The following is a 24,021-nucleotide window of genomic DNA, read 5'->3' on the forward strand; positions in this document are numbered from 1 at the left end:
ATAAATGAGAGAAAAGAAAAACAATAATTATGCCAGGAAAAAAAAAATCAACTCTGCCACGTAATGCTAATAAAATCTGTATCATGTGTGATTGAATATTTCCATTCAAATTAAGATTATAATCATACTTAGAGAATTACTCTTAGAAGATATTAGGAACTTAAAAATTATATTTTTAGGAAACTATGACATTTTTTGAGGATATCTAGCCCCAGAATAAGCCGATAGGAAATAGTCAAAGAACTAACTAGTCCTATTTGAGGCTGTTCTGAAGGAACCTTCTCTATTTTCCCTCCTAATTTTACCTCTAAAACTGTTCCTCCTCAAAACTCAGGATAGTCCTGAACTCTTTATCTGGCACCTTCAGGAAGTGCCAGCGATGGCAGGAATGCCTTGTAGACAGCAGAAAGCACAAATGGTAAAAGATTGGGTGAAGTGATAGAGGACTTCTCCTAGCCCCTTGACAATTCCCTGAGGAATTCTCTGTGACTGTGGAAGTCAAGGAGAAAAGGCCACGAACAGTGTGCTCTGCTGATCTGAGCCTGGGAACATGTACCAAGCTGTGCAAAAAGGCACGCATGATGGGTGGCTGTGAGGCACTGAAACTGTTTTTCAACCTACTGGGGCCTCAGATTCCTGCCCACTTCCATTTTGGCCCTACCTTCTTTTTCCAGCTTCTTGCTCTGTCCCTCCAGTAACTCAGATAGCCTCTCTCCCTGCTGACATCCTCCCTGCTGCTTTCCTGGGGTTGCCGTGTCTGAACTGCCCTCAAAGCAGCCTCAACTAGGCGCAGCTGCTGCTCGGGGCCCCTGGATACACTCTTATTGAGGGAAAAGGGGTCAGGTGGATCACAGGTGCTTTTCAAATAGGCAAGTCCAGGTGTCTTGGTTAATTACAAACCACTGTAGCTGGTCTAGAATCACCACCGGGGCTTGTCAGTTCTGCTTCGCTGCTCTGTCTGGGAAGACATCTCATCCCTTCCTGAGACTGTCTTTTCTCAAAGCTGTCTCTTTCCACATAAATGCTGCCTTCTCCCTCTAGTTTCTCAGTCATTTCAACATTTTCTTACAAGTTCAGGATACTGATGCAATAAATGTTTTGATTTTGGCCTTGGCCACGTTTTTGCAACCCCTCAGCATTTTGGAGGGAAAGATGAGCTCATTGTGATATAATTAAGCAATTATATTTGTGATAAGCCAACGTAGGAGCTTTGAAAGCAACACGTGGAAAAGATATGATTACATACTGTAGAACTCCTCACCAATGGGGAATACGTTAATACGTATGATCTGTGTCTCCATATCCAAGAGCTAAATTCAGACTTGGGATAATGAAGTATTTATTATTTTCTTTCTGTTTTCATTAGAGAAGATGATAACTTATTGACAGATTTTGCTCATTTTAGAGCCAGTTTTTTAAAATCACATCTCCAGAAAAGGAAGATCAATGTGTCAGAAGAGATGCTAGTAGCCAATTTAACTTTTATCCATTTGTAAATGTTAGTCTTCATTTTTTCTTCTGTGTAAAATACTTTCCCTATAATTCTCAAAACAAATATTCTTTCAGAGTCTTATTCCATAAGATCTAAGCAAAACTCAAATCTGTTTAATTCTCATAAAGAACAATTTTAGCTATTGAACTTGCTTTATTTTGTGATTAGCATGAAGTTGGCAGTGTTCACAGGTCTGTGAAAAGACTCAAACATCCACCTCTTCCATCCCCAGCTTCACACCCTACTGCAGTAAAAGTGTCATAAAGAAAAGTCACCAGTATTCTCTGAATTAGAATGTAGTCACTTAGAGTTAGTTGTATATCTTGAGTGTCTCAGTTCAGGTCTGCCCCTATTTTCATTAGTTTTTTACTTCCTTAGCTTCCAAAAGGCTTATTAGTAATACTAATGATTGTTTGATATACTGTAATAAACCCAGCAGTTGACATAAAACAACTGAAAGCACTGGGGAGATGGTGTACATATTTCCAAGTGGGGGAAAATCATAGGGTTTTGAATTTCTACTCTACCATCCACAGAGCTGGAAGCACTTGAGTGTGCAACTTTCAGCCAACGAACCCCAAATAAGAACTATTTCCATTTTTATTACATTTAAGACCATGTCCTGGCACAACAGTCAAGTTTATTCACAAAACTGTTCTCAAAGGAGATTCAGGGTGAGCTGTGGCACAGCTGGAATGAGTCTGCAGCCCTGGATCGGGTTCTCCATGAGGGGCTGAGTGTTGGTCGATGGTGTCAGTGATAACATGTTCCATCTTAGTGTGTGGTCATGGCTGTAGAAACAAGTGAGGAACCACTGAAATGCTGTACATCTGGACAGATCAATCTGATTTCCTTATCCAGTCTGTCTTCTTTTGTGGCTTTTCCTTCAAAGTGACTGCAGAATTAAAGCTTTTACTCAGTAGTGTCTATTGCATTCCAGGAATGGGGCATCCGGTATGCTTATAGCTACTGTCTCTGTAGGTGTATGGGAGAGCACCCTTAAGGTTTCTTTTCCCTCACTCCAGCTTTCCCTAACTGTGGAGAGAGGGCCCTGCTGCTGGTGGCTCTTCCCACAACCCCAGGCATTGAAGTTTTCTGTGGAGGGGCTTTGGGATACTTGTCAGGTCCCTGGGCCCTCCTCCTAGGGCTGGGGCCATTTGGCATGTAGCTGGTAGGTGACACTAATAGGCCACAGGCCTGGGTGTGTCATTTATGGCAGGTCTGGGTTTTGCAGCCACTCAGGTGGTGGCTCAGCCATAGCCTCAGAGCCACAGAATGCCAGCTGTTGTGGGTCAGGGCATACTACTTGCTTCGCATTTTGTCAGCTGCCCAGGGGAAGGTGTTAATGGCCTGGTAGAGCATATAGAATCACCAAATTGGAAAACTTGCTGCTTAGAGTGTGGTCCAGGGATCACCAGGAGCTTGTTAGAAATGCAGAATCCCAGGCCTCCCGAGGCCAGTAAGTTGTACGTACCAGAAGTTTGAGGAGCACCGAGCTAGCCCATGTCTTCGTTACGCAAGCTCGCTCTGAAATCATCCCTGATACACATGGCTTATCCGAATCTCTTACTTTCGGGTTCTAATTTTTAAAACCTATAGGCTCTAGGATCCACCTAATATCTGGATGAAAAAGTTTTTCACTTGATATTTGCGTTTTTAAGTTGATAATTGAAAAGAAAAGATCATGTTTACCCACTGAGAGTGGTTTATTCTAAAACACAGGATATATCCCTTATGAAGAGGGTAGAGGTGTGTGTTTGGGGTTTCAGGTAGCAGCCTTACCTGTTGGACCATGAAAGTGGCAAATGAAACTTCTGAGATGAAGGAACTACTGAAGCTGAACGTGTGAGTCCATTAGATTGTTATTTCATGGTGTGGGGCCTGTATATTCAGAGTCCTCTGAATGGGGACCTGAAAAGCTAGGCAGTGTTAATTATCTGACAGTTGATAAGAAAAGAGCAATAACCAAAGATATGCATCAGAAAATCACAGGGTAAGGACAATACATGACCCAGATAACTCCTTTGATGCTTTGCTATGCTGGTATCCATTTCCAAAAAAATACGGTGTCGTCTTCTGGATTCAAAGGTAAGTTTTAGTTGTGTGACTTCACCTCCAAAGAGAGTGTTGGTTTCTGTCCAGGATATGAAAGAAAAATGGAGGGAGACTTCTCATTACTACTTTTTTTTACCTCCCTGAAAAGCTGAAGTGGTACCTCAGGGATATCTGGTCTACCAGAATTGTCAGGATTTCCCCCAAGAGAGGAAACAAAAGTGAATAACTGCCACTACTCCTTACCTTGATGTGCCTGGTGCTTTTCTTAATTTCAAAATAATGTTTTGCTACCCAAATAATACACAGTCATTGCAGAAAAATCAGAGAATACAGATTAGCAAAAAGAAGACGACCCAGAATCCTACCATCCAGAAACAACCATTATACATAATTTGGTGTCTGCCTTTATAGGATTTTTTTTTTTTTGAGCATCCATATATTTCTGTAGATATATAAAATTTGGGGTAATAATTTACTAGAAAATGGCATTGTATATTTAGTTTTATAGACTAATTTTCTAACTATAGTGCAAACATCTTTATATGCCAGGAAACTCATTTCTATAGTAGTTTGATTATTCATACAGTATTCCCTTATATTTTTGCACTGCACTTTATTCACCAGTACCCTATTGTTGGTCCTATAGGTTTTATTTGCTTTTTCACTACTATAAACAGCATTGCCAAAAAACATCTTTGTAATAGGTCTTTGTGCATATCCTTCCTTATTAGAAGACACTCCTACAATCAGAATTGCTGGGGTAAAAAGTGTACTCTTTAAAGCTTTTGATCCCTATTGCTAGGGTATTCTCCAAAGGTGCCATTTCACTCTCCCACAGACATGGATGAGAGTGTCATAAAAATTGTCTTTATGGAAAATATGTTCCACTCCAGTAGAGTTTCTATCTTTATTCAACATCCATACTGCTGCCTTTAACCCCTGATAGAATAACAAGTTGGAAGTAGCTGAAAAATATGATGTAAAAAGTCAAGTCATATCTTTTCAAGGTTACAAAATAAGATGATCCCATCATTCTTCCTTCTTTCGAAACCTTCTCTCCTTCTTCCACATTTGTGAAACTTCTATTTTGTACATCACCTGATTCAGGAAGGGAAGGAATGTTCCACATGCTCTCACTCCCCTTTTTATTTTGACCTGACCCTGACATCTTCTGACGTTGTTATTGGCACACAAAGGAAGCGAAACTGAGCAGTTCAGCCTGTGCTTAGAAGGATTTTCCTTTTCATAACAAGAATAGTTACAAGAAGTCTTTCCTTTGTCAATTATGGAGATAACTGGGCTTTCTCTACAAGTCCATATTTAATATTTCATTGCCCCAGACTCAAGGAGAGTGAGGCTCAAACATGTAGGGCCACAGATAGCCTGAACTGGGAAGTTGGAGGTCTCTCTATTAGACAGTGTGATGAAGGGCTCGCCATCTGTTAGATTATAACACTTTCTGCTCTTCATTGAGAACTCCTATAAGAAGCTCCTATTATAAAGAGTATGAATTTTCCATCACCAACTTAGATATAAAAGCAGTACTGCTTTATTTCTCTATAATTGAGCTAAACTTCATCTTGAGCTGCCGCCCTCACCCCCTAATAAGTGAAGACACAGTCCTGCTCTTCTCAGGGATCCCAATGCCTGCAGGGCTCAGCCCAGGGGAGGTTCTATCCATGATCCTTTCTCAGAACCCTTCTGGCATACAGATTTTTGTCAGGTTCCTTCCAGTTGTCTTCCTCCCACCAGAAGGCCAGACTTGGCATCTGAGCTGGAAAAGCTGCCCTTGCAGCCCCACATGTTCTTCCGTCTTCCGGTTCACAGTGTGAACCCTCTGCTCTAGGTTTTCAGCCTTTTCTGGCTCAGAAAGCCTTTTCTGTCTCCAAAAGCCTGGCTCTTGCAATAGAGAGACTTGCCCTTCAAGACCATTTCCTCTGCTATGAGTTAAAACAAAATTTTCAGAAATTCAATTACTAAGTTTATCTGCTACCATCCTCCCGGAAGCAGTGAATAGCCAGGACTCTGTAGCTGGAGGGCCCCAAGGCAATTAAGAAAACTGTGGGAGAGGGAAACTTGGTTATTATTTCTGCATTTCATTCTCCACATCATTTAGAATGTATCTTGTATTTTTGTTATGTTGGTCACATGTGCAGGTCTTGGCTTCTCAATTAGATTGTAAGCAGCCCAAAGGCAAGGACAAGCTATGTCTCCTCTTACTTGGAGTCCTTGGGGCCTTCAATGAGAGCAGGCACTTCAGGACTAGGTGCAGCTGAGATATAAAGGAGAAAGCCCTGAACTGGGAGTTGGGAGATGTTTGTTCTCTTTCTAGACCCACCATTGACAAGTGGCCTGACCTCAATTGTAAAATCAGGGGGCTGGACTGACTGTCCTACCCATCCTTAATTTTCTAGTCATGTCCAGTAAGTTTGTTCTCCAAATGGGCCCAATGTACACATTTTCTAAGGAGACTTAGGAACAAGGACTGGAGACTTGTCAGTGTTATATTAAAATTTTCAAAGTATTTGACTATTCCACTGAATTTTAGGCAAAAAAAAAAAAAAAAATGAGTCGCCAGGCTCCATCCACTTCCTACATTGCTCGTTTGATCATGAGCAAAGCCAATGCTGGATTTCATCACTGCTGCGTCTACTGCGTTCAGGATGTGTTTTATAAGCACATATACAGTGGCTTTTCTTAGAAGAGCTGCAACAGCTAATCATTGTCCATCTGATTTCTCAACATCCTGCCAGAATAAATCCCTTTTTAAAATAAATCTTAACTAATGTAATTGTAAGGATTCCTCCCACGAGCTCTCATGTAAGACTGAGAGGCCTGGAGTTTCCTGATGAACAAATCCTTGAGATAGGCTTAGGCTAACTTTCTCTTTTGTCTTTTTTGTTTTGTTCTTTTTGGAAGATTTCTTTCATTTCCTAATACAAGATGAATACTAATTCTGTTCCTCTTGTTTCTAAGCCCTGCTCTGTCATCTCCGGATCTCCAATATTCATTGAGATCTTGACTTTCTCAGGAAGACTTTGCTACAAATGAAAATGACAAGCACATAATGTGGTTTACAGAGAATTAAAATTACTGAGTAGAAGAAAGGACTCTGTGTAGAATGCTATATAGTCTCTTCAGGCATTTTGAACTGTCAAATTTTTATGCAAGAGGAGTCTTACTACATCATTAAGCATGGTACATTGCTGTGTGTCAGGCCTGCATTACCGTCTCATAAACTTTCAAAGTTCTTGCAGTACCAAGGACTTACACACGTGTGCTAGATATGTTTAAGTGTTTCTAGCTGCAGTTACACCTCCTCAGACTAATTACATATCAACCTCCTGGTCTTCTCCCAGAATCTCTGTCAAGCTGTGTCAGAATTTAAAGTGTCTGTCATTCCTCTGGTTAGTGTCTGGCTTTTGCTCCCCCTCCTTTTCCCATCAGGAGAGTATGTTTCAGAATGGTGGACCTGAATGAAGCTTAGAAATACATTTAAAGTAAGATGGATGTCCCATTTCCGAGTGGGGGGAAAAAAAAACAGCAGGGTGTCTAAAGTATCTGCCTTACTTTCTATATTTTTTTTCTTAATAGTGTCCTGGTTTTAGAATGAGCTCAGGAATATGAATTAGACATCCACATCACTGACATTGTTTCTGCAGCAAATCATAAAAAAAAATGAGAGGGCATTCGAATAACTGTTATAGCAAAACCACCCTTCTTATAAAAGTGTGAGAGGGCCTATAGACCAGAAAGATCCCTTATTGTACTCCTCTGCCAAATGAAAATATAAGCTTTAGCTTAATCATTTCAGCCTAAGTTCAATTCTTCAATTACAGGACATTTCTGTGAAATCAGGCTGAGGAAGAACCTTATGATCTATATTATAAATGCAGTTTGGATCTCCATGTTAAAAATCCTATATGTCACTTCACTGCCACCACAGGTCATTATTTCCAGCACTGCGACCAGCCTTGCCACTTTCACAGCCCAAAATTGCAGGCCAACAGGCCTTGTCAAAATTATAAAATTACTAAGAATTAACGAAGTCTGAGATTTTGTCTTAAATATTGGTGGAGTAAAGGAGTTGCTTACGTATTTTTAATCAGTTCAGAGTTTCAAAGAACTGGCTTCTGAAACTATGAAAAAAAGAGATGAAGGCAGGTTATTCATTACATTCCGGATGAATAGCGTCTCCCAGGAAGGAATTTGGAGGCCCATTTCTGAAGGCATTTGTTTCTGGCGTTCTGGGGAATGCCTCAATGTGGGGAGGCCAGCCCTCTGCGAGTTTTGTGTTCGTCGTCGCCCAGAGCCTTTTTCCCTCCTGGTTTCAGATCTGTTTTTGTTGTGGTGGTGGTTGTTGTTTGTTTTTGAGATGGAGTTTTGCCCTTGTTGCCCAGGCTGGAGTGCAATTGCATGATCTCGGCTCACTGCAACTCTACCTCCGGGATTCAAGCGATTCTCCTGCCACAGCCTCCTGAGTGTCTGGGATTACAGGTGCCTGCCACCACGCCTGGCTAATTTTTTTGTATTTTTATTAGAGACGGGGTTTCACCATGTTGACCAGGCTGGTCTTGAACTCCTGACCTCAGGTGATCCACCTGCCTCAACCTCCCAAAATGCTGGGATTACAGGCATGAGCCACCGCGCCCAGCCCAGATCTGGTCCTTATTCACAGTGTCAGCCGGTGCCTGGGATGTGTCTTTGTTGTGTGTGTGATGCACCGTCTCACCTGAGTTTTCTGCCACTGGATCACGTGGGTCTGGTTGGCAGACCAGTATCCCAGCTCCCCAGCCACTCAGTGCCATTGATGGGGGCTTTAGAAATGCAAATAAGGTGTTTATTCAACCTTATACAGGTCTCAAGCCAGGCTCCAGGGCCAGATTCCTAAACCAAACAGCCTGCAACAGCTGGAGGTGCCCTCGTTCACAGTCTGTTGGCGTCGTGGGGGATTACTGGGCACTGGGGAGTTGGCAGTAATTTTGGCACTGGAATGGTGCACGGCAGTTTATTCGGTCAATGGTAAACGGTTACAGCCGCTGCCTTGGAAACCACATTGAGCATGTGTGTGTTCAGTGAAGTGTCTGTAGGACTTAGCTACCCGGCTTCATCTTATATATTTGTTTATTGTCTGTCTCCTTCACTAGATTATAAGCTCTCTGAAGGCAGAGACTGTTTTATTCACCACTGTGTCCTCTAGTGCCTGGCACATGATGGGTGCTCAGTAAACATTCTTTGATTAAATAAATGATGCAACTAAATTGCAAATTGTGAGTGACAAATTGTGTCTAAAGTGACAATCATATTAATTGTTGCCCAAAAATTCTAGAAAGGGATACCTGAGCTTGTCATATCCTGAGAGTTGTCCAGGAATTTCCTTTGGAATGAGAGATACCTTCAACTAGACATGCCCACTGCTAGGGAGGGGTGCTCTGGGGACACACCCGTTGGCCAGTTCTGGGAGGAGGGCTAGTCTGGCAGGCACCAGGCAGCAAGAGGCAGTGCAGGCACGGCTGATCTAAAGCCCAGGACTGCAGAGAGTGGTTGTGAGGGGCCCTGGCACAGGCAGCATTGAGGTAGGTCCAGCACCCGGAAGTCTGTCAACAGGCAGGACTTGAGTCTCCTGCCCTCTTCTTCGAAGACTCCGGCTGAGGATGCCCACCCAGGCGAAACGGCCAGCCCATTCACAGCAGGCTCTCCCACCTAAGGTGGGTGAAGGAGCTAAGCCATGATTTCAGAGCCCCAGCCAATTTGGGGCAGAAAAACCAACACGATGATTCCAAGTGAAGTGGCATCATTCGTCTGGAATAATACCTGAGATTTGTTGTCTCCCGCCAAGGAAATCAAAGATGTGGACACACAAGGATTGAGATTAAGAGCAGAGCTTTAATAAGCGAAAGAAAGAGAAAGGCTATCTCCTGCCAAGAGAGGGCTCCCAAGCGGGTTTCTGGTCTGCCACGAAATGCACAGGGTTGTATAGATGAGCTTGAGGAGGTGGTGTCTGATTTACATAGGGCACAAAAGATTGGTCGGAGCAGGTGTGCTATTTGCATAAGATGCAAAAAACTGGTTAGGACTAGGTGTGCCATTTGCACAGCTTGCGAAAATCTGGCCGTCCCCCACTGTAATCTTTTATTATGCAGATGGGTTCTCTACCTGGCAGGCGCCATGTTGCCTATTCCTTTACTGTACACATGGGGGACAAAGAACAGGGAAGTCGGAGCCTCCATGTTGAACATACCTGGCCTTCAGGTAGCCCTCTTCTATTGGCGCAGCTGCTGGCATTCATCCCTGCAAGCTTCCAGCTTGCTTATCTATGTCTACAGCTCGAATTTTCAGGCTGCTCTTTGTTAGAAAAGAAATGATTTGGGGGCTGCTTTTTTGTTAAAGTAAAATTCTGCCAAGGGCTCTTTTACACTCACTATATGCCTAAATAATTTCTTTCCATCTCCTGTATCACAGGGATTGTGCCCTTGAGAGGTGAGAGGATGTACTGGTGAGGAGCACAGATCCAAGCCAAATGGTCTTGAGCAGGTCAGTTAGTGGTTCATCTATCATAGTGTTGCTTTAAAGATTAAATGAGATAGTATACATAAAGCTTGTAGGACAATGTCTGGCAAATAATAAGAGCATAATAAATGGTTGCTATTGTCTAAATTAATTTTCTGTTAAATTTAAATGGCCAAAAACAGGATACACAGGAGAGGTAAAATGTTGGAAAATATATATATAACAAATGCCCAGGCTAATAGTACACTTTCTGCATCATAGAAGGCCTGAGCTTGTGCACTGCTTTCTTTAACACTGTTTTCATTTTATGTTATCAAAGGAAAGCCTAATTGTCTATAATCAAATGAAAAAGAATCTCCCTTCTCCTTAGGGAAACACAAACTAATTTGAAAGCCTTGTTAATGGTGTGCTAGCAGCTCCCATCCTCCCACCAGCCTTGGGGCAGTCTGTGCCACTGCTCTGTTTGGTTCTGGTCTGTGTTTTACCCTAATTCAACAGGTGCTCGCTAGGTCGTTTGAGAAGACGTGTAATAGATATGATAAAGTCAGAGCCCATCCCACAGTCATGTCGTCTGTGCTTCTCCAGGGAGGCACAGAGACTTTTCGTGGCAATTAATTATTCACATTTTCTGTCCTTCCCCTCAAATACTTGGTTTCCTCTCCAGCTCCACAGAGGCACATTTCTCTGGGGGGTGTGTAACTCTAACACCTGATGACAGCTTGAAGCTGCGTTCTGTGTTCTTTGCTGTGTGTTTTCAGGTCACGTGCAGCGGGTACATGCTAGTGATGGCCGGAGCATGCTAATGCTGCTGCTCATTCTCCTTAGCTCCTCTGGGGCAGAGTCTTAGCCACTTACATGTCCCTGGTTCACGCAGTGCAGAGGGGGCTCTGGGGGTTGGGTCTTCATCATCCTGGCTCGCCCGCTCTTGGCTGCCTCCCAAACTGCCAGGCGAGCTGGTACTTGGTGGAATGCCTTTCAGCTCACCCCCCTGCTCTGAGGCCGGGCATTTCGCCCTACTGCAGAGCTGTAAACATTCACTCATCCATGCAGACTTCAGCGTGGTCTTTGTTACTGCTCTCAGGGAAACCTTTGTGTAACTGATAGAGATGGCACAGGGCTGCGCGCCCTGACAACTCCACTGGGGAGTCTCAGAAGCCACCTTCTCCTGGGCCTCTTCACACCCAAGCCGCTCACGCCATGCTTTAGGCTTTCTTGAGTCACTGTTGTGCATTCCTTTCACTTGTGCACCCACCTGTGGTGCTGGCCTGTTTGAGTTGCCCTTGAGGGCACTGCTGAGATGTGAAGACCTGGGCATGTGCCAACAGGGAGGGCAGTTTCTAGCTTATTCTTCCTCCAAGTCCTGGGGCCAGAGGAAAGAAACGTAAGTGGGTGTCCAAGAAATGGAGCTGTTGGCTGGTGGCCAGGAATGAAGCCAGTGAGAATGAGGTGGGAGAGCCGTGCAGAGGGGCCAGACGGGAGCCACTGTGGCCACACATGGATGGAGAATGGCAGCTGGCCACTCTGCTGTGAAACGGATACAGTGGAGAGGCGAGCACACTTCTCTGCAGAGCCTGGGCTGATGGTGTACACGGAACTCGGAAGCTGGAGTTAGTGCTCCTACTCTGTGTGACCTTGGCAGACTACTTCACCTCCTGTGCCTCCATTTCCTGTTCTCTAAAATGGGGACAATCATAGCACCTCCCCTTTCTATAGTGGTTGTAAGGATTAAACGAGTTCATACATGTAGAACATGGAGAAAGCACCCATGTTAGCTAACATGTCACTCTGTGTACCTGGCCACATGCACACCTGGGGGTGGGATCAGGACCTTGAAGGGACTGCCTGGTGGCCCTGGCAGCTTCTTTTCCCAGATGTTCCTTTACTTTGCATGGTGTTTTCCCCCCGTCATTGAAATCATCTGTAATTTTTTCAGGTAAAATTCTTGATCCCCAGATTGTTCAAAGCCTTTCTGTCCTTTTCCATTTACATGGAGCATTCACTGATGTTTAGCAAAGTCTCATGTCTCCACTGTTGGGAGTTCAAGGCCACAGAGAAAAGTGAAATCCATTTAGATGAAGTGGTGTTTTCTCCTAATTTTACTGGAGTTAGTGACTGGCAGGAAATCTCATTGCAGCGTTACTACTTTTGCGTCAACTGTACTTCTGCCGATAGCGTCATGAATGTTCAACCAAACGGAAATAAACCAGGCAGGCAGAAAGGGCAAGCAAAGAAAAGGGCCAGAATCGTCTCTGAATTCTGATTGTTTTCCTAGCCATCATGATGAGTTTTCATGATTCAAATCTATATGGGGGCACACACTTATCAGATAACTGCATAAAAATGAGAATATGATCTGAAAGTAACTGGCCCATCCTTAAATTCAGCCCTTCACCTACACAACACAAAATTCCAGTTGCCAAAGGACATCTCTCCTCGAAGTCATTTGGATATCTCAAGCCAAGTAGCCAAGGTGCAACTTTCTGTCTTTTCCCACAAATCTGCCCTTCTTCCTCTATTTCCTATTTCAGCTAAACCACATCAGATCACTTGTTCAAGCTGGAAACATTAAGGTATTCTCCTCTCCAACTTTTCCTACACCCCACTCACCAGGCCTGTGGACTCCCTGGCCTGCCATTTGCATCCTTATAACCTGTGAATCCATGCCTCTTCTATTCACCCACTTGACTGTCTGTCCTGGATCTGTAAGTACTGCTGGGTAACAGCCACCTCCAGTCTCAGTGGCTTGAAACAACAGTCATTATTATTTCCCATTTGTCTTGGGTCAGCTGATCTAGACCATGCTCACCTGAGTGGCTCTTGCCCTGTGTCTTTGGGTGTGAAGGTTGGCTGATCTAGGGCGGGCTCAGCTAGAGTGCATCTGTTCCATGTGTCTCATCCCCTTACCAGGACCGGTGGGCTTACCCAAGCATGTTCTTCTCATGGAAATGTTGGGAGCACAGGGAGGCAAGCCAAAACACATGCCACTGCTGTCTTTGTCTCCTGGCCAAAGCTAGGCATATGGTCTCATCCTAAATCAAAGGGTGGGGAAATACACCACCCATTTAGTGGGAGGAACTACACAGTCACATGGCAGAAAGTAAGGGTACACAGTAGGATAAGGAACTGAGGCCACTAATGTAATCTCCTATACTGCCAAGTCCTTGTCATCTCTTGTCTGGACTCCTCACTAGTCTTCTAACTCCTTATTTTGCCTATAGCCAACTTTCCCCCAACTTGATCCCAATACCCCTTCATTAAACCTTCCTTTGCCCCTTATCAACTACTGAATTGAGCTGAGGCCCCATACAGCTTGGTTCTAATCCATTTTTCCAGCTGCATCTGTTGCCGTGTCTCAGAATTACCCATGGCCCCCTTCCAAATGTGCTTGTTTTTTGCACAGTTCTATACCTTCATAAACACTTCCGAATCTCCTCAGCATCTAAAGGCATCATGAGCAAGAGGATGTGCTCTCTGCCTTTACCCTTCAAGACCCAGTTCATATGGTACCTCTTCGAGGAAGCCTTCTTCTGTAGAGCCCTCCTTCCTTTGTCAAGTCTAGTAAGTTGGAATTGCTTTATGCTCATATTTAACTCATACAAATTTGGGAAAACATGCCCAGCCAGCAGGAAGGAAAGAGAGGGAAGACAATTGAAAGGATTCCACTTGCCATTCTACTCCATGATTGTGGAGAGTTGAAACTTGACTCTGCTCTTACCTGAGTCATCCTTAAGTTCCAGGAGCCTCTCAGGTTGCCAGAAGCCTCTTGTAGAGTGAAGGGCAGGGTTTGATGAGTAAGGGTTTAGTGTTTAAAGAAACAGACTATTCTCTTGTACATGACCCTGCAGCAAAATGGTCATTTTATGTGGTGTTCAACTAAAGAAACATCTGTCTGGCCATCTTGTCTTGTTACAAGTTAGTGCTTTATTGGAAATTTGGGAGACTTTCAGTGTTAATAGTGTCTATAGATAACCTTTTCTTCACAGTGACTTTAGAATCTAGCCCCCACCCCAAGTTACTATTCCATTGTATTCCTTTTAGGCATATATCTGATTTAATTTTAATTTATCAGATTTAATTTTAATTTTTGATGTTTGTGTTTCCCAACTCAATCACAAAGTTCTCATCTTATGGGCTTATGGGTCTTCAGAGGGCTGCCGCCTATGGTTGTGCAGGTTGTGCACTGCACAATTCTCAGGGAGCATATCATGCCAGAGTATGTGTAAATGTACCTGATAGTGCCTGGGCATACATAATTAGTGCCAGCTTCTTTGTGTCCCCAGTGCCTGGTACAAACTGATTGCTTAACAGATGTGCGAATGAATGCATGAATGAGAGAGAAGACCACAAGCTGGACTGTTTTCAAGTGAGACACTTAATAGAGTTGGGATGAAAATTCAGACAGGTTTTGATCCGATTAAATTAAAACCATGTTATTGCAGCTGCACATAGTGAAATGAACTTGTAAGCCCACTTGGAATGTCTACCTACCACAAAAAAATTTTCATCCTGTGACTTGATCAAGGTTATGATTCTGAAAAGCACACCACATTGGTAGAACACAATTGACCACATGATCACTCTATGCCTGACACCCCTAGTGGATACTGTGAGGCATGTGTGTTGTAAAGTCAGATCTAGATTCTGGGTGAATCTAGCCCCCTAAATCACAATTGGCCTAAAGATGTCTCAATTCCCTTAAATGAGACCGAAAACTTATATAAATGCAAATAGAACCATCTTTTAAAAGAGCAAGCCTTTTATCAGATATATGATTTAGAAATATGCCAAGTCTGGCCAAAAAAACTGTCACCCCATGGGAAAGTGTTGCCAAGTTAAACAGTCAACTTCATGCTTGGAATTCAATACTTTCAGGTGTTTTGCCAGAGATCACAGGGAGGGTAACCGACCCATTCAAGATGTGTGGGCTTCTGGGTGGACGTGGCCCAGCAAGGGGCACAAAAGGTGTCATTTCATGGGCAATCATGGTCTCACCCTGCTTTCCTTCCACCCTAACCTCCGCCCCAGTAAGCTCCAACAGCAAGCAAACACTGCGCTTGGCTCCAAGGGTCATCCTTCCCTGTGTTTCCAGCAGCAACATGACACTGTGCACAACAGGGGACACTGTGGGCAGGACTCGTCACCAGCCAGGGCATGACCTGTCTGTAGAGTAAGCCCCAGGGGGCAAGCACAGGTCTCTCTTGTCCTCCATCGTTTGCCTTGTGCCTCACTCCCAGTGAGGCAGGTAGGAAGGAGCTCGTGAGTGTGTGTTAACAAAATAAACAAATGAAATAAGCAAACCAGAGGAGTGCATTTGTGTAGGGAACATGTACGGGGCAAGGCCCTGCAGTTATTTCAGGAAATACTAAATGGTGTCCACAAGATGCTATGGCATCTTTTCTAATGGGCCTGTTGTTCCTTCTAAGACACCAGACTTGACTTTCCATTTGTCTGATACATAAATATAAAGTCAAATGTTCCCTATACCGATCAACCTGATGAAATACAGGACCAAGGTTCTCCTCACCCTGTCCAGCTTGGAAACTATTCACGTAGCAACACCCCTTTCATCTTTGGCTGCTAGGGTGCTGACATAGTAGTTTTTGTAGGTAAACTTGGGATCAGAACATCACAGGTTATGGAGTCAGTTCAGTTAGAATTTGACTTCTCTTCCTGCCAAGCCTGTACACGTCATCACTGGACACTTTAATGAAATAATCATAATTGTATTCATTCATCCATTCGTTTTTTGCGTGCCCCTAGGTGAGCTTTCCGTTGAAGAGGCGCAGGACCCTTTCCTGGTCAGCATCCACATAATCGCAGACCCAGGGGAGTCCCAGCCCCTGCAGGAGGCCATCGACAAGGTCCTGGCGTGGATCCACCCGGACCTCCCGCTGTTCAGGGTGTCCGAGAGGCGGGCATGCAGGCGGCGGCGGAAGCCCCCCAAGGGCGCTCAGCCGGCGCTGGCGGTGGTGCTGTTCCTGCAGGAGGAGTACGGCGAAGAGCAGATCCTGCAGCTGCACCGCACACTGCAGCAGCCGCCCTGGCGCCACCACCATACCGAGCGTGTGCACGGCCGGTTCCTGCCCTACCTGCCCTGCAGCCAGGACTTCTTCACACTGGCCCCTGGGACGCCGCTGTGGGCCATCCGGCCAGTGCACTACGGCAAGGAAATCGTGCGCTTCACTGTCTACTGTCGCCACGACAACTACGCCGACAGCCTCAGGTTCTACGAGCTGATTCTCCGGAGGAGCCCCAGCCAGAAGAAAGCGGACTTCTGCATCTTCCCTATTTTCTCCAATCTGGATGTGGACATCCAGTTCTCCCTGAAAAGACTGCCCTGTGACCAGAGCCCGGTGCCCACCGACTCGTCCGTGCTGGAGTTCCGAGTGAGGGACATCGGCGAGCTCGTGCCTCTCCTGCCCAACCCTTGCAGCCCCATCAGCGAGGGGCGCTGGCAGACAGAGGACCACGATGGGAACAAGATCCTCCTACAGGTACTGGGGGGACACCTGTCTGTCTGTTTAGGGGACCCAAGAAACAGTTAGCTCTGCCTCAAACCCTATAGTACCAGTCACAGAGCAATGGTCAAGGAAGGAGAGATCAGTGACCCTCTGCCCAGCTCCTAGTCGAAGTCAAAGTGGCCATACTGGATCCCAACAAAAGGGCATGAAAGACTCTTCCCATTGGTTCTTTTCATTTCAGTGTCAGCAAACGTGTTCCCAGTTCTTCCAGGTTCCCATTCTGTCCTCCCCTATTGGGCATCCCCTGAACACCCATGACTCCTGGGGATTTCAAATGAGCTAGCTGGGGAGTTTGCGATTAAAGATTCCTGAATCTATGCCCATGTACTTAGAAGTTTTACCACTGGATTCTTCCCTCCCACAAAGGAACTTCAGGAAAGCCCATCTATCTGGAATTTTTAAAATATATATTGATGTTCATAGAGGAGATAGCTGTTCTCTTCCTTCGGGTGCCTCCTCCATCTTCTACTGTTGCACCCTTCTACTGCTGGGCAGCAGGTTGTTGAAATCCTGTGATCACTTGGAAAAGGATGTTCCGTTAAACATTTTAAGGAGAAAGCGATGCGTTGGGAGCTTCTGGTTTCACTAAGCTTGGAAGGGGTGAGCGAATTCATTTTAAGTAGGCTGCCCTAGTCCTTCTGCGGTGAACTCTTTAGCTTCATTACCAGCCCCCTTTCTCCTCTCATCCTTCCAGTGGTTGACTCATTAGAGATAATTAGTTATACTCAATTCAAAATTCAGCATGTATATTACAGAACATCCTACATCTGGTCCTACCTGATAAATGCTTTCCAGACCCAGGCTTTCTTGATTTAACAAGCAAATTAGTTCCAGGAGAATAGGGCTTTATTTTTCTGAAAAGCCTCTACCTCTGATGTCTCAATTTTCACACTTGGCTACCCGAAAAGGGAAAGTTGATAGTGAATTGGGGGACATTGCCTTACGAGGCAGGGATTGTGGTTACTTGAATCGCAGGTAAAGTTTCATCGTTTTTGTTGGTTTTGGCTTTAAGCACCAGAACTGTAATCCACATATCATGAAATGAAGTCAGAATTTGGCACATGTCAGACAACTGGTTCAGACTACAGCCAGACCTCATGTCTCATCAGAAAGGTCACCTTGAGATACTTACTATTTATAGGAACTAGATAATTTTCAGTCTTTTGAACTATGCAGATAAGGAACTAAGTAATGTTTTATTATTCAATATGCTAGCATTTACTCTATAATTCCTTTCGAAATGTGAGAAAAATTGTCTTCTGTGTTTGAAGAATGCCAAATCTTTATGCAAAATATAATACAGTCGCACCAAGTAAAAGTTAATGAAATGCAAAGGATATTGTTTATACTAAAAGACCAAAAAGAACGTGACTGTTTCTGAAGTGACTTCTTCCTTTTTGCAGTAATTAGAGCACTTTTTTCTCCTGATCCTTCTAATAAGATAAATAAGAGAATGCAGTATGAAAGCTTGGCCTGGACTCTACTCAAAGGAACCATGGAAAGAATATTTCAAAGAAGATCCACACATTTAAATGGCTATAAAATCCATATAGGTGCAGGCTTTTGAAGTTAGAGCAATAGAGTATGAAAGAGTAGAAAAAAGATTTGTATCTTGTGACTCCGGAATGCAGGCCCTTGTTCAAATAGTAATATGTTGAGGAATTAAATTAATGTGGGCAGAAAGGACACATAACCTCCTCCCCCAAGATTCTTGGTAATGTCAGGCAGGTTCCTGTTCATCTGCATCAGTGCAGATAGCTAGCATGAGATCCACACCTGCCCATCTCTGTCAGTTACTTTCCAAAGTAAAAATTTATATTTCAGTCTTCAGCAAAATTAAGGTAGTTAGGTCTTGGCGGGAGGAGCAGTTGAGAGTGAACCTTTCTATCCACATTCTCTTTAGCAATGTATCTTCCCTGAGTGCCATTTTGAACTGTAATGTTTAAGATACATTTTTTTGTTTAGTTGAATGGAGCTATGTATTGAAGAAAATCTCGATTGGGTAGTTTTTAGTTGCTTTCTTAAAATATAGTTTTTTGTTCAGAAAGATTGCATTTATTTCCTCATCCTACACCACTGACTTAATGTTCCATATTTCGGGGACTTCCTCCTCCCATTTTAATTCCTCCAGAGAAGAAAAGTTGAGATTTTTTTCTTTTCTGTGATCAACTCAGCCCCTTGTAAGAATTTGGAAATTTTTTTTTTTACTGAGATCAGATAAAATGCAAAGAAAGCTGTCCTCCTCCTGAAACGTATCTTCCCCTCATTCTTGGCATTGCCTGATTCATAGTGGGAGGGCAGGGAGGTAGATGGGGAGTTACTAGCATCAGGTATGGCTGAAGATTCCTCTGGAAAATGCATAGGGGGCATGAAAGAGTCTTCCCATTGGTTATTTTCACTTCACTGTCAGCAAACATGCTCCCAGTTCTTCCTGGTGCCCCCTGGAAGAATTTTGTAGAAATTTGCACTGATGCCTGATGATACTAAACTATGGCTTTGTGGAGTCAAGGACTGCTTTATGAATCTTTCCGGACCCCCCATAGAACTAAACCGACATTCCACTTTGAACACAGTAGGTTCTCCTTATATGTTTTTGTTTACTTTCCATTGAAGAATATTATTAATTATGTATATACCAAAAAGTTCGCATTGTAAATATACAGCTCAGTAAATTTTCACAAATTTAACGTTTGTATAAGCAGCACAGATGAAAAAAAAGAACAGAGACAGAAACCAAAGAAAAGATTTTCCTCCGCCACCCTGGGACTCCCTCCACTTAAATGAACATCTTAACTACTCTATATTACATGAAAGGGGGAGGGAGAAGAAATTTCTAGTCCAAAAAATTGGGCATATGGCTCTGTTATCCTTTTTTTAATATTTATAAGTGGATCTCACATTTTAAAAACTATGTTTAAGATGGCTGGCAAAGATATATATATACCATGAAAGAAGATTAGTGATAACAATTAGATACAAAGGGATTTCAAGTAGAAGGCAAATACTGATAGAAAAATTAGATAAACCGAGTGTGACATTCAAAATGCATGTCATTTCCTATATACTTTCTAGAGCCATACTGTTCAATGATAGCCACTACTACATAGTTAATGTCACCATTAAAATTTAAATTTAAATTTCATTCCTCATTGGCACTAGACACATGTGGCTAGTGGCTACTGTACTGGATAGCACTGTTGCAAAATTTTCCTTATCGCAGAAAGTTCTATCAGCCAGCACTGTTCCAGAAATAAGCCCCAAAGTTGACTTTGAGTTCTTGTAGCAGCAAAAGCAAAATGGAAAATCATCAATGATATGATTCAGAGTTCACGAAGGAAAAATCAACCATGCTTTAGATGCACAAGTAGTCCCAGTTCAGAATCCTGGAAGCAGAGATCCCCCAGCATCTCACATGCTCAGTGGTGGCAACAGCCTGTGCTCAGCCATACCTCTCGAATAACACAGCAGGGGACTCACAAGGCTTTCTTACCTGATGCCTGCAGTGAGGCCAGGTATGCCCAGCCAGATGTAGTTCAGAAAAGCTGCTGTACAGGGGGAGGCTGGGCAAGCAGAGTAGCCCCCACTCACACCTCCTGGTGGCTTTGCTTAATCTCAGAGGGAAGAATGCACCTTCAGATACTCTCCCACCATTTGTTTCTCTCAGCCAGGCTTTCAGTAGCTAGTGTCCGTGAGTTTGCCTTTTTTATTCCCAGCCAGGTTCCTGGAGCCTGTTCTCTATGTGATGGGTAAAGGATAGGCTCATGTGTCCTGCAACTCGGCCATGCAGGGTTGTGCACTATTCCTTTCTCAGGGAGCTCCAAGCAGCCTGGTAGGAACACAGGCCTGAATGGAAGGCCACCTGCCTCTTTTGGAGGCCTGCTACAGGAGTGCTGTGAGCAGGGCCAGAGTTCTCCTTAAGAAGTGACTTGGGGCCCCCTAAAATACACAGACAGAAGCACAGTCCGAGGACCCAAAGCTCAATTCTACAGTGGGATTGTGGCTGTACTTTTGGGCTGGAAAATGGTGAGAGCAGGTAGTTCCGTGTCTTCAGAGTGGCAAGATAATTTAACAATGGTCTCCAAGTCTATGGAAAAGTTCTTCTGTAGAAGATGCTCACCACTATCCCTTGGGTCCTTAGAAGGTAGAAAGAGAAAAGAGCTTCAGCTAAAGGTTTTTAATAAGACTTAAAAGGCAGGAAAACCTGACATAGAGAATTATTACCAGTTGAAATGAGTTGCCAGGCAGAGGCCTGGGATTGTCGTCACCAGAGAGCTTTTCAGATCTCATCCACACCAGCTGGTATTGCTTATCTTCTTCATGCAACAAGGAGATTGACTGGGCCATCATTTCTGGAATACTGGGGACACTGGTTTTGTGAGGACAGAGAGACAGATGCCACTGAGGATGTGATGAGGGACTGATGTGGGCTCTAGAGAATTATTTTTTAATTGTTAATTGTGGTAAAATACACATAAAATTTACCATTTTGGCCATTTTAAGCATACAGTTCAGTGGCTTTATACATTCACATTCTTGTGCAACCATCACCACCATCCATCTCTATAACTTTTTCATCCTGCCAAACTGAAAGTCTGTACCTGCTGACCACTTCCCATCCCTCCTCCCCGAGGCCCTGGCAACCTCCATTCTGCTATCTGTTTCTGTGAGTCTGACTGCCGTAAGTACCTCATATAAGTGGGATCGTATAGTATTTGTCTTTCTGTTATTGGCTTATTTCACTTGGCATAATGTCCTCAAGGTTCATCCATGTTGTAGAATGTATCAGAACTCCCTTCCCTTTAAAGCTGAATAATATTCCACTGCAGGAATATGATAGATTTTGCATGTCCATTCAGGATGGACACCTGAGTTGCCTCCATCTTTTGGCTATTGTGAATAACACTGCTATGAATGTGGGTGTATAAATACCTCTTCAAGACCCTGCTTTCAGTTCTTTTGTGTGTATACCCAGAAGTGGAATTGCTGGATTATACAGTAATTGTGTGTAATTTTTTGAGGAAAGGAACCACGACACTGTTTTCCATAGCAGCTGTGTCATTTTACATTCCCAGCAAGACTGCACAAGGCAGAAACTTGTTTTTCAGGGAAGCAGAGAAAAGCCTGCTCTTTGTGGGGTGAAGCACATGATTTTCTGCACTAGGAGGTGCCGAAAGTGACAGTGGATGGAAAAACTGGAGCTGACCCTGAGATGGGCCTTGTTTTGTCTTCACCCTGCACACTCCAGATCTAGACCATTTGTGTGCATGTGCTTATGTGCGTCATCATAAAAGATGCATCAGATCATGTCTCTTTCAAGATTCAGAGTTTCCAAGGGCTTCCCATGGCCCTTGCAATCCCTTCAGATCTTCACCAAGGCCTATGGCTTTCCAACAGCTGGTCGCCGCTTACCTCTCTGGCTTTATTTATCTCTCATTTCCCTTCCTTCTTGCTCACTCTCCTCAGATGCAGCAAACTCATTTCTGCCTCAGGACCTTTAAACCTGCTGTTCTCTCTCCCTGGAATGATCTCCTCCATGATTTCCTTCCCACTGTCCAAGTTTCAGAGGGGTCTTCTCTGCCTCCCTCACCTAGAGTAGTTCCCTTTCCCCAACCCTCAGCACTCTGTTTGGTTTTTCTTCTCACACACTTCATCACTTTTCTAAGTTACTCTCTTGGTTTTAACATAGTACCACAAACTGGGTGGCTTAAACAACATAAATGTATTGTTTCAGAGTTCTGGAGGCTAGAAGTCCAAAATCAAGGCATCAGCAGGGTTGGTTCCTCCAAAGGCTGTGAGAAAGAATCTGTTCCATGCCTCTCCCCAGCCTGCTGTTGCACTGGCCTTCTTGGCCTTCGTTGGTGTGTGGAAGCACCAGCTTGGTCTCTGTTTTCACGTTCACACGGCATTCTCCCTGTGTGTGTCATCTCCAAATTCTCCCTTTATGTAAGGACACCAGTTCTATTGGATTAGGAGCTCACCTTTCTCCAGCATGACCTCATCCAAATTAAGTTCATTCCATCTCCAACAACTCATTATTTCCAAATAAGGTCATATTCTGACGTTACTAGGAGATGGGACTTCAACATATGAATTTTGAGGGGACACAGTTCAACCCATAACAACTATCTTGTATATATGTTTACTTGTATCTTATCTGTCTCAGTTATTATATTATCAAAAAATGAATGAGTGTGAGCTGGGGATAGAGGAGTGAGGGCCGTCTGGGATCTCTCATGGGTCCCCGAACCCTCTTTAGACTCTAATGTCTGGGTTATTGGGCAGCCCCTTATGCCAGGCTTCACCTTTCAGAGCAATGGAGATAGCAGACATGCAAACCAAGAAAGCTAGCAAAGCATTCCAGTGCTGTGGCTTCAAAACTCATCTAGGGCAGCACGTGGCATGGGCTTCAGAGTCTCAACTCCTGTACTCCTGTGGAGTGGCTAGGGGCATGTTCCACTGTGGTGGGAACCTTCATTTCCAAATCTGAAAGCGCAGGATGGTAATTCTTCCCTAGCAGGGTCACTGAGGCCTGTGGGAAGAATGCCTCTGGCGTGCCCTGGGTCAGCACCCATGACCCGGGAATGGCAGCTGTTACCACACAGAGGGTAGATGGGTTCGCATGGCCAGGGTAGGAAGATGCCACGAGAGGCTGCTCAGAAGAACCTATGCCTGAGCAGAGCTGGGGCAGATGTTGTTCCGGGGAGACTGGGGAGCCCCAGGGAGCAGAAGGCACAATGGCCTGGGCAGGATGGGGCTGGGGCAGCCGTCAGGGTTCCGAGCTACATATTCCCTGGGCCAGAGACGTCTGGTAAGAAACTAACTCAGGAACAGGCAAACCATGCTCCAGTTCCAAAGCCCAAACCAGCGGAGTCATCCCTGAGTCCTTTCTCAGGAAACCACTTGCTCTACCTCAGGACGCTTGCAGAACCCGGCCACTTCCTCCACTTCTGCTGCCTCCCTCTCTAAATGCCACTGGCATTTCCTCTTGTTTCTGCCCTGGGCTCCCACAGCCACTTCTCCACTGGAAGGCCGAGGGATCCTTTCACAATGCAAATCAGATCATGTGACTCCTGCTCAGACCCCTCCAGCAGCTGCGCATCCACAGAGTAAAGCCCAGTCCCTCCCAGGGCCTCCTGCCTTCGCCTCCCCCTGACTTCCTGCCTCTCCTTTCATCTCCCCGTGACCCTGTGTCACTTGGGGTCCTTCAGAATGCAGGTTACCTCCCATGCTCGCCTCCCCTGCGCCCACCGCCTGATCCCCTCCCCAGATAAACACACACTGGCTGCCTCGCCCCCGCAGGTCTCTCCTCCCCGGAGGCTCACTGAGGTCTGTGGGAAGAATGGTCGGTCTTCCCGCTGTGAAAGGCAGTTGCCCCTCTCTCGTTCTCAGGCACAGATGCCCCAGCCCGTCCCGCTCACCTCGCTGTGTTCCTCCCCGTAGCAC

General features: G+C 44.6%; 1 protein-coding gene and 1 long non-coding RNA gene across 3 annotated transcripts in view; one reads left to right on the forward strand and one right to left on the reverse strand.

The window, feature by feature from the left end:
• The window catches only part of FAM124A (family with sequence similarity 124 member A), a 61,330-nt gene that overhangs the window by 13,312 nt on the left and 23,997 nt on the right, over positions 1 to 24,021 (forward strand). For both annotated transcript variants that reach the window (XM_045377410.3, XM_015439294.4), the window contains one exon: positions 15,818 to 16,551. In XM_045377410.3, coding sequence (XP_045233345.2) covers positions 15,818 to 16,551 — 734 coding nt within the window. The remainder of the gene's footprint in view (positions 1 to 15,817; positions 16,552 to 24,021) is intronic.
• LOC141408995 (uncharacterized) lies at positions 19,169 to 23,831 on the reverse strand. Its single transcript, XR_012426979.1, has 2 exons — positions 20,800 to 23,831; positions 19,169 to 20,711 (listed from the first exon to the last, which is right to left on the reverse strand). It is a non-coding gene; the product is annotated as an uncharacterized lncRNA (long non-coding RNA).

Source organism: Macaca fascicularis, chromosome 17, assembly GCF_037993035.2.
Source record: "Macaca fascicularis isolate 582-1 chromosome 17, T2T-MFA8v1.1".
Taxonomy (NCBI): Eukaryota; Metazoa; Chordata; class Mammalia; order Primates; family Cercopithecidae; genus Macaca; species Macaca fascicularis.